We start from the raw sequence: 11,132 nt of genomic DNA, 5'->3' as shown, positions 1-11,132 counted from the left end.
ACTCCCTCCGTCCCACATAATTTTACACACTTTGACCCGGCACGGGTTTTAAGAAATGTAATGGAAAGTGAGTTGAAATAGTTGGTGGGATGTGGGTCCTACTTTTAAAGTATTAGTTTTATAATAAAATGTGAGTAGGAATGAGTTAGTGGAATATGGGGTCCACTACCAAAAATGGTAAAAGTGAAATGGATAAAATTATGTGGGATGACCCAAAATGGAATACTGGGTAAAATTATGTGGGACGGAGGGAATAATATATAAAAGTATGATCCACGTGCCATTAACTTTTTCAACTAATTTTCTATTACATTTCTTAAAACCCAGATCAAATAATGATAAATTATTAGGGACAAGGACTAGGGAGTATAGTTCACAACTTCTATCCTATATATACGATAATGCAGTGTAGGGTTGTAATCAAATGCTAACTAATTCTCAATCCAAAACCCATAACTTCAACATTATGTTGGAAATTTCTCAAAATATAGATATAACTTTATCAACATAACATGTAAATTTAAATCTCAACACAAAGATATAATTTTATCAACACAAATCTATTTAGAAAGTTTTGTCTTTGTATTGATAATTTTAATACATAATATTGAGATAGTTCTGGGTTCTGGATTAGAAGGTTGGTTCTATTTTAACGCGACCCATGCAGTGTATGTATATATAGATAGCTCGTAGTTGAACAAATCCTAGAATACATGGAGTAATATAGTAGAGTATTAAAAAACAATATTTTTATTACATAAGATTCGATGGACAAGAGTAATCACGTACGATTGAGTTATTACTTGTAACCGGCCCTGGGATTGTTAGTTTTAATTCTCACTTAGTTCTAATCTTGTCTATATATATATGCATATGTGATTCGCCTCTCTACATATTTTCGTGATGGATTCCAAATATAATGAATATGTTCAATTGGCCATGAATGGTGGCAATGGACCTCTCAGCTATGTCAAAAACTCATCCTACCAGGTACATATCTTTACATCAATTACTATCATAATTAACTAACATTCATATTTTTGATGATATATCATGTTTTCAAGGGAGGAATATTGGAACCTACGAAGGCAATCATCGAAGAAGAAATCGCCACAAAATTGGAGATTCCAACTTCAACCAAGCACTTCTGCACTGCCGATTTCGGGTGCTCAACCGGCAGCAACTCTTTTCCGGCCATGCATACGATCATCGAAGCCGTCAAACGCAAATACGAAACCTCAAACCTCAAAACCCCCGAATTCTACGTTTGCTTCAACGACGTTGTCTCCAACGACTTCAACACCCTCTTCCGTTCCCTCCCATCCGACAGGAGCTATGAGGTAGCTGCAATAGCCGGAGACTTCCATGGCCGCCTTCTCCCGCCATCTTCTGTCCACTTCGCGTACTCTTCTTGGGCGATCCACTGGCTGACGGAGGTGCCCAAGGCAGCCGAGGGCCTCAAGTCTCCGGCTTGGAGCGGAAGAGAGAGAGAGGAGGTTTATGAAGCTTATTTGAATCAATTTGAGAGGGATTTGGAGTCATTCTTGAAGTGTAGGGCTGCGGAAATGGTGAAAGGTGGGATTATGGCTCTTCTAGTTCCCGGAGTGCCCGACTTTTGGGACCCACAAAAGGAGTCTACCGTTGTATCGCGTGTTGAACTTCTCAGATCTTCCCTTGTCGACATGGTCGAAAAGGTATATGTCTTTTTAATGCTCCCTTTGTCTATCAATTAAAAATACGTTTTGACTAGGCAAGAGTTTTAAAAATTGTCCCAGACTTTATAAAGAAAATAAGTAAAAAATTTAGTAGAACGTGGATCCCATTTTAACGTATTAAATTATATTAGTGGAATGTGAATGTAACGAGTATGATGTCTGGTTATTAAAACCGAAAAAAGGTGAACAGGTAACTTTAAATGGCGGATGACCCGAAATAATAAAACATGTCAGGTTTTGCCGGATAGAGGAGTAAACACTTTTAAATTTTTAATCATAAGAGACATTACTTCAATGAAATTGACTTCTATATTGACTTTTTCAGGGAAGATTGAGTGAGGCAAAGTCAAGGACATTCAACCTTCCATACTACTTTCCCACTGCAGAGGAGTTGAGGGCTATACTGCAAAAGAGCAATAGTTTCAGCATAGAAAGAATGGAGATTATGAAGAGTGGGACATTCCTCAATGTTGATGGCCACGTGGCATGTCTTAGGGCGGTTCATCAAAATATGCTTACAAATAAGTTTGGAGCTGAAACCGTCGATGAAACGTTCAACCTTTTGAAGAAGAAATTCCATGCTTCACCAGTATACGCAGATCCTTCTAAAGATAGAACTATTATGGTTGTTGTTATCCTCAAGCATAAAAATGTGCAGTAATTAATTGTCAATGGTATAAGACTTCAATAAATTCTACTCCTTTCATCCCACAATTTGACTTGTTTTAAATATTTTAAGAAATGTAATAAAAGGTAGATTGCAAAAGTTAGTGGAATGTAACTCATATATTTATACAGTATTAATTAGATTTATAATTAGATATGGTGAGAATAAGTTAGTAGAATGTGAGAACCACTATAAAAATTGTAAAAGTGAAATATGACGGACTTTGTGGGATTGACGAATATGAACACAAGTGATAAACAATTTGGGAAGGAGGGAGTAGTATATCATGTGATAAGATTTGACAAATTTGAAATAATGTTTATTTTGCTGACATATTAGTATTTTGTTTTCTTATACTCCCTCCGTCCTATTAAATATGCAACATTTGAAAATCAGCACGAGTTTTTATGTAGTGTTGTTTTGTGAGTTAATGAAGAGAGAGTAAAGTAAGAGAGATGAAAAAGTAGAGATAGAGATGTTTCCATTTTAGGAAACGTTTCATTTTTAATAGGACAAACTAAAAAGGAAAATGTTTCATTTCTAATGGGACAGAGGGAGTGTGTATTTGATAAACTCGTAGTTTAGCAAGTGTTTTGAATGCTTGAAAGTGCATAGTTGAGTGTTTTGTAGCACACTACTTGAGTTTTCATCTATGATCCCCTACTTTAGTATTTTGATAAGTTTGTCGAGTTTTTGTAGTCACAACGGTGAAAACGGCGAAAACGGCACCAAAAACCTTAGGCCGGGCGTTACACTACAACTGGTTGGGCGTTCCAATGCAGCAGACCGGGCATTTTCGCCTCCAGGCCGGGCGTATCCACGGTCCCTGGTCCCTGGGCGTTTTTCCATGAAAAGTCGCTCGGGTTGGGCCTTTTGACCTTCGACGGGATCCGAGACAAACGCCCGGGCCGGGCGTTTCCTCACTTAAAATTGTCCGGCCGGGCTCTTTGCTTGTGCGCTGCAATTGATCTATTTTTCAACCCGGGTATAAATAGGACCTAGGGTTCGACTTAAGCATACTTTCCACACGCCTAGAAGCTGTTTTGACGTTTAGAGAGCAGTTTGAAGCGACGAAGAGTCTGATTCATCAACAAGTTTGAAGACGAAAGCGATTTGCCCATTAAATCCACCTTTGGGAGTATCTTCATTAGTTTTCCTATGTTCAATTCACTCTCTATGGATTTCTCTTGTGAATTTGCGTTGAATATGAGTAGCTAAATCTTTTTGTAGAGTTTTGGTGAAGACTACAATGAACGCTTTTGATTAATTCAAGGACTTTTGATTATCTTTGCTCTTGTGATTCCTTTATTTCATTCTTGTGCCTTTTCAATCCAATTGCGTAGCTACCAATTGAGTTTGTTGATCTAGTTTTGAGTAATCGAGAGATACCTAATTAGGATTGATAAAAGAATGAACAACACCTAGATAATTTGCATTCGAGAGAAGGAATTCTAGAGTGAGGGCTTGAGTATTTTGTTTTAAGGAGCTAATTGTGAAGTATTAGAAGGAGACTTCAATAGTAATGGTTAATCAACGGGTTGAGTGCACTCGAGAGAGGGCTTAGCCTAGACTAGCGGCTTTCCTAGTAATCCTAGAGACTTCAATTGCGTAATTGAAGTTGTTGAATTGTTCGCATTGTGTTCGTTGTAGATGGATCCTGTTGGAAAGGAAATATGATAGTCTCAAGATTATGGGAAAGAGTATTTTAGGGACTCAAGGGAATATATCATTAATATGGTAGAGTTCCTAGTTCATAAGTTCCTAGGCATATTCAATGATCTTGTCCTATAAATAGGAGTGTAAAATGTATCTTTTAATAACACAATCAAATGGAAAATCAGTTCAATACAAACAACATGGTATCAAGAGCAGTTTTTTCGATCCAAAAACCTTCAATTTTCGTTTGAACTCAGATTCAAAATCATCATCGTTCTCTACCTTTCTCAAACCCCTCAACCAAAATCCGGCACACGTCTGATCTATCCATCCTCAGCCCTACAACCAAAATAGCCAAAAATCAAGTGAGCATCATAAAAAATGTCCAAAACCATTGAAACAGTAACAGTTGGAATCAAACTCGATGGGAAGAACATCCCAGTTTGGTCCCGGTTAATGAAGGCCGCAATAGGCAGTCGGGAAAAACTGGAACACCTCGAGGGGGAGTCCACACCACCATCACTCGACGACCCCAAGTTCAAGGAATGGCAGGCAGCCGATTACACAGTATACTCATGGCTCATCCAAAACATGGAGCCAAAGCTGGTAATGCAGTTTGCTCAACACCAAACGGCAAAAGGCGTCTGGAAAAGCCTCACAACAACCTTCGAAGTGAGAGCTGACCCACTCCAGGTCTACGATCTCGACACAAAGACAAGCAGGTCGCTACAGGGGAATCAAACCCTTGAGGAATATTGGAGCGAATTACAGAGTTTATGGGTAAGCATCGAAACCAGAAAACCTTGCCCATATACATGCTGTGATAAAGGAGCATTAATATACCAGAGAGAAAACGAGACAAAGAAATTATACCAATTTCTGTCCGGATTAGATGTGAAATATGATCGACTTCGACGGGATCTACTCAAAGAGACCCCGGAGCCAACTGCCGAAATGGCATTCGCCGCCATCAAACAAGAAGAAAATCGAACAAGCATCTGGAATCCAGCAACTCAAGAGCCGGGATTCTCAGAGATAGGGTCGGGTTTTGGAGCCCGGTACGGCGGACCACCACCGCCTACCCAATTCAATCGACCAAGCAGGGGACCACCGCCGCCGCCGCACAAGGGAGCACCACCACAGAATCGGAGCGCCTCGTCGCAATACCCAAAAATTGACAAATCCAAGCTAATCTGCTCCCACTGTGGCATGTCGAAACACACACGAGAGACATGCTTCCACCTTGTCGGTTTCCCGGAGTGGTGGGAAGATGGCCACAAGCGAAATCGCTCTACCACCGCAAAAGGAAAGATGGTCATCGGAGGACAGGAATTGGCACAAGGCGAAAATCCTCCGGCGGGCAACCGAGAGGTCGCCTACGCCGGAGGAGTTGGCAGACAACCGGAGACCGCTCCGGGATGGTGGGCTTCTCAAGCAGCGCCGACAGAGAACAAGGGAAATCAAGAAGAGAAGGCTAGGGCAAATTTTGGAGGGGCGGCGGAGATAACAGAAGGTAAAGGGTTTGGGTTTAATAACCTAAACCCTTCTATTTTATTAAAATTGCAGCCTGACCCCCATTTTTCAAATTTTTCAAAAAAAACCCCCCATAGCTTTGATTCCTTGCAAAATACACCCAAGAAAAAGGAGCATGATAATATTATGTGCCAAAATCGTTTTTCCGTACTTAAAAATGACCCTGATATTGCCATCGCATGTGAAGTACGAGAAATAAGTCGGGAAAAAGATAGGAGATGGATTTTTGATTGTGGAGCTACGGACACTATGACATATGATAGGTCTGATTTTCAAATGCTACATAAATCTAGAAGGACCCATGTTGAAACAGCCAGTGGAGAAATTTTGAGGGTAGAAGGGGCTGGCACTGTTCAAATATCCCCAACCTTGAAAGTTTCAGATTGTTTATATGTCCCATCCTTGACACAAAAATTAATGTCCATCAGTCAAGTTACACAAGAACTAAACTGTACTCTTCTAATGCATCCTAAGTTTTGTTTTCTCCAGGATATTCGGACGGGGACGATTATTGGGCGTGGCACTGAACGTCACGGGTTGTATTATGTGGATGAGATAGCTCAAACTGGCAGGGTAATGTTGGCTCACGGAACTACAGAACGGGAGGCATGGTTGTGGCATAGGCGGTTAGTGTAACGACCCGCCCATTTAGGGTATAATAAATGCGGCGTTCGCTAACTAAGTAGACTTAAATGCATCAAAGAAACATAGGCTAGGGTTTCATTTGATAAGGGGTTTTTCATCAAAGCATTTAATGAATAATTAAATAAGTAAAGGATAATGCTTTAGCAAGGAAACCCAACAAAGGCTATCACCATAAATGCTCCAAAGTAGCAAAGGTACCAAAATATTTTCAAATGTTTCATACCCAAAATATACCCATGAAATAAAAGAATAGAAGTATTTATCCCAACAAAGATCACAGTTTTCATAATCAATAGCGGAAGCGACCAAGAAAGAAGTGAGGCTATGTATGAGGACACAACGACACCTTGAGTACCAACAGATCATTTTATTATTCTCTACTCAACGCCGCCGCCCGCTCGTCACCACTCAACCTGCACATAAGGAAAACACATGCAGGGCTGAGTACGATAATCATACTCAATGGGCTCATTGCCGAAAACAGTTTTATCACAATTATAGTTATCATGCCATTTTCAAGTGTCCATCGGGGTTTTAACTTTAGAAAGACCCGAGGCACCAAAATATCTTCTTTCTCAAATATCACGGTCGCGCAACCATTTTTCTCATAGACGTTTACCATATCCTCATTCTACATGACAAGGAATGCGGCCGCAATCCAGGTCACTAGACCGGCCAACCCGTACGCTGACTCTCGGTCTAACATTGGTGTACACTAACCCAAGTAGAGTTTGCGGCTCTACAAGGATCCGAATTCGATTATAACAATAGTGGCATAGCCACGAGGGATAGGCACGACAAAACAAATCAAGGCATGATAACACATCTTTCATTCTCATCAATATCATTTTAGGACAATGTCCTTATTTTAAAAGAAAGCCCATCTCGTAGGTTTAGCTCGATAGAATTCTCTTCTCCTCGTTTATCACGCTGAGAGCGCGAAGTATCACCTTTAAATTAGGCGTATCACAAATCAGATTCAATCATTGATTTCAAATCATGCATGTCTCCCATATTTCCCTTTTTCCCATCGATTATTTTCAAAATCATCAATCAAAATCAATGTATGATTAGCATATCATTTTTATTCAAATAATCATTCCAAAATCACCAATAATTCGTAACACGCATGAGTGTTCCACACACACGCACACGAACACAACAATTGTGCACGCCGATCGAGGCGTGCACACACACACACACTCGGCCACACACACACACACACATCCATGCATCGCAAAAATTCACCGATTAAACCCCTTTCACTCGTTCTAGATGCATGTGGATTCAAGAACACCGATTAATCGGTAGAAGAAGAGAAGATCAATAATTAAAGTACCTTTTCCAAAAGAACGAACGGTAGAAACAAGGAATTAGTCTTTATTCTTCAATAATCTCTTGAATCTCACTTGAATTCTTCTCAATTGATGAAGGAATCTTGAAGAAACTTGAAGAAAACTTGGAGAAATTGGGAGAGAAGATTTCGAAAATTGTAGAGGAGTGGGGCGTCGGTTTTGTGAGTGCTAGGGTTAGAATCTCTCATGTATTTATAGAGTCACCAATAATAATATCCAAATAATTAAATAAATAAAGATTTGGATGATTTGGTAGAGAATATGGGGGAGTGGCGTTAAGTTTGTTGAGAAGTGGGAGGATTTTCGAAAATTAGGCTTAAATAAATAGCCTATGATTTAATTTGAATATTTCACGGAGCAGAATAATATATCACGGAGCAAGAATAATTATTTAAACTCCCCAAATAAAAGGAAAAGTGGCGTGTATTTTTGACTTCTCCAAAGGGATTTAAAATCAAATCCTAATTTAATTAGGATATGGTAAGATCTTCTTAGATATGGCAAGATATGCTAGAATATTTTAGCACATTTATATTTATTCATGGAATAGAATAAATAAGAGATCAAATAAATAAATAATTCCCTCTTCTCCAAAAATATGAGATTTTCGAAAATCTCATGGAATAAATCATAGTGGAGTTCGAAAATTCCATGTAGGAATTATAGAGTATTTGGACTTTGGATTTTAATTTGGATAACTATCCCAAACAAATAATTAAATCCAAGAATAATATTATTTCTTCTCCAATAAGGATAGTGGCCGAAAATTCCACATGATTTAAATAAATGCTCCTATTATTTTTCTCACTCCTCCCTTAGCAAAGTAAATAATAATTTCCCCACAATTATATTTCTCCGCATCAAAATATTCGCATATTCCAAATCAATCATCTCTTCACTTTCACTTCATTTTCTCATCGTATTGACCTTTCAACGGCCACATCATTTTTCCACATCTTTGACTATTCAATAGCCACGTCAACATTTCAACAAGTTGACTATTCAACTCAATCTCCATTCTCATACGCAATTAGGTCACAAAGACACTATGCAATTTATTACTCATCAAATAATTCACATATCATAGCATTTAAGGCATTTAATGCAAAAATTTTATAACCCGAAAATTAGGGTTTGAAAAAGTGGGGCGTTACAGTTAGGGCATCCATCATTTGGTTATTTGCAAATTTTATTTCCCCATTTTGCTAAACTTCATTCTCTAAATTGTGAATCATGTGTTTTGGCAAAAAGTCATAGACATTCTTTTCAAGTCAGCAATACTAGAGTCAATTCAGTTTTTTCCTTAATTCACTCTGATGTGTGGGGTCCTTCTCCAGTTATTGGGGGCAACGGGATTAGATATTTTGTCTTGTTTGTTGATGATTGCACGAGGATGACATGGGTATATTTCCTTAAAAATAAATCTGATGTCTTTTCAAATTTTCAAAATTCACAGAATTTTACACCATGATCCAAACACAGTTTCAAACAAAAATTAAGATACTTAGATCTGACAATGGGAGGGAATTTGTCAATACTCAAATGAAAAAGTTTTTTGTTGATAAAGGTCTTATCCACCAAACTTCGTGTGCTTATACCCTAGAGCAAAACAGTGTCGCCGAAAGGAAAAATAGAATTATCCTAGAGATGACTCGATCTATTATGTTCGATTCTAAAGTACCCAAATACTTTTGGCCCGAAGCTGTTGCCACATCGGTTTACCTCTTGAATAGGCTTCCCACAAAAATTTTGAAACTCAAAGCCCCCATATTTGAATTATCTACCTTAACCTCTATTCCTGCTGCCTTGTCTCTTCCACCTCGTGTCTTCGGAAGCTCTGTCTTTGTTCACATTCCCAAGCACGAACGTTCCAAGCTTTCCCCTTGTGCCGTAAAATGTGTCTTCATAGGTTATGGAGTAAATCAAAAGGGGTATAGGTGCTTTGATCCAAAAAATAGACAAGTTTTCACTACGATGAATTGTGATTTTTTGGAGTCTGAATTTTTTTACCATAGCCAACTTACCAGTCAGGGGGAGGAATCTGAATCCATAGGATCTAGTGACCCACTAAGTTGGTTTCCGATGTCACACAATAATAAACCCACTGAAGATCCACCCGAGCCAACCGCTCCTGCTGCCGAGCAGGTCTTACACACAACAACGCAACCCGTGGAGTTAAGTAACACGCCCATTACCCTTCCGATACCTGAGGTAATCATTACTAATCCTCAAGAAAGTTCATGTTCTTCTAACAATGATGATACACAGATAAATACTATAGATGGAGACACTGGAAGATATATCTTGCCAAATCGTATCAACAGGGGAATTCCCCCCAAACGGTACTCCCCTGAGAAGAATAGCTCTCGGGCAAGATACTCAATTGGAAATATTGCCAGGGCTAATCTCTCCAAAATGGCCCGGGCATTTGAAGAAGCCTTGTATGAAGAAGAGGAGATTCCTCAAACAGTTGAACAAGCATGGCAAAGCAAACACTGGAGAGAGGCAATGAAGGTGGAGATGAAGGCATTGGCACGGAATAATACATGGGAAAAGTGCCAACTTCCCGAAGGAAAGAAACTAGTGGGGTGTAGATGGGTATTTACCATTAAAAGAAGGCCTGATGGCACAATCGAATGATATAAAGCTCGTTTGGTGGCCAAGGGATACACACAGACCTACGGAGTAGACTACTCAGAGACATTCTCGCCAGTAGCCAAAATGAATACTGTTCGAGTACTGTTGTCAATTGCAGCAAATAAAGACTTGCCTCTACATCAGCTTGACGTGACCAATGCCTTCCTCCATGGGGAACTGACGAAGGAAGTGTATATGGAAGTTCCTCCAGGATTCTCGGATGAATTTGGAAATGGAGAAGTATGCAAACTGAAGAAAACTCTATATGGGTTAAAACAATCTCCGAAGGCCTGGTTTGGAAGATTCACAGAAGCAATGAAGAAATACGATTACAGCCAAAGCAATGCTGATCATACTCTATTCACGAAGAAGAAGGGAGAAAAAATCACTTGTTTGATAATTTATGTGGACGATATGATCATTACTGGGAATGACTTGGAGGAAATAGAGAAGTTGAAAAGGAACTTGGCTTCTGAATTTGAAATGAAGGACTTGGGGCATCTGAAGTATTTTTTGGGAGTTGAAGTGATGAGGTCACCCCATGGCATATTCATAAATAAAAAAAAGTACATATTAGACCTTTTGGCAGAGACAAGGATGATGGACTGCAAGCCTGCGGAAACCCCCATAGCTCTGAATCACGGCTTGCAAATAGTTGAAGGATCGGCATTGGCAGATCATGGAAGATATCAACGACTGGTAGGAAAATTAATCTATCTGTCACATACCAGACCCGATATAGCTTATGCAGTAAGTGTTGTCAGCCAGTTTATGCATCAGCCTCAGACCGATCACATGGAAGCAACAGTTAGAATTGTGAGATATCTCAAGGGCACCTTTGATCATGGAATTATGTTCAAGAAGAATGATCACTTGGAAATTCATGGCTACACAGATGCAGATTGGGCAGGAAATCCAGTCGAC

The 11,132-nt window shown here is 39.4% G+C and overlaps 1 protein-coding gene across 1 annotated transcript; it reads left to right on the top strand.

Moving 5' to 3' along the window:
• Nucleotides 1-767: 767 nt before the first annotated feature.
• Nucleotides 768-2,426, top strand: LOC125217059 (loganic acid O-methyltransferase-like). Its single transcript, XM_048118884.1, has 3 exons — nucleotides 768-990; nucleotides 1,065-1,694; nucleotides 2,041-2,426. The coding sequence occupies exons 1-3, from the start codon at nucleotides 904-906 to the stop codon at nucleotides 2,374-2,376; spliced, it is 1,053 nt and encodes a 350-aa protein (XP_047974841.1). The 5' UTR covers nucleotides 768-903; the 3' UTR covers nucleotides 2,377-2,426.
• The last annotated feature ends 8,706 nt before the right edge of the window (nucleotides 2,427-11,132 follow it).

The sequence above is a fragment of the Salvia hispanica genome, chromosome 3, assembly GCF_023119035.1.
Source record: "Salvia hispanica cultivar TCC Black 2014 chromosome 3, UniMelb_Shisp_WGS_1.0, whole genome shotgun sequence".
In the NCBI taxonomy this organism is placed as follows: Eukaryota; Viridiplantae; Streptophyta; class Magnoliopsida; order Lamiales; family Lamiaceae; genus Salvia; species Salvia hispanica.
This window is presented reverse-complemented; position numbering and strand designations above follow the sequence as displayed.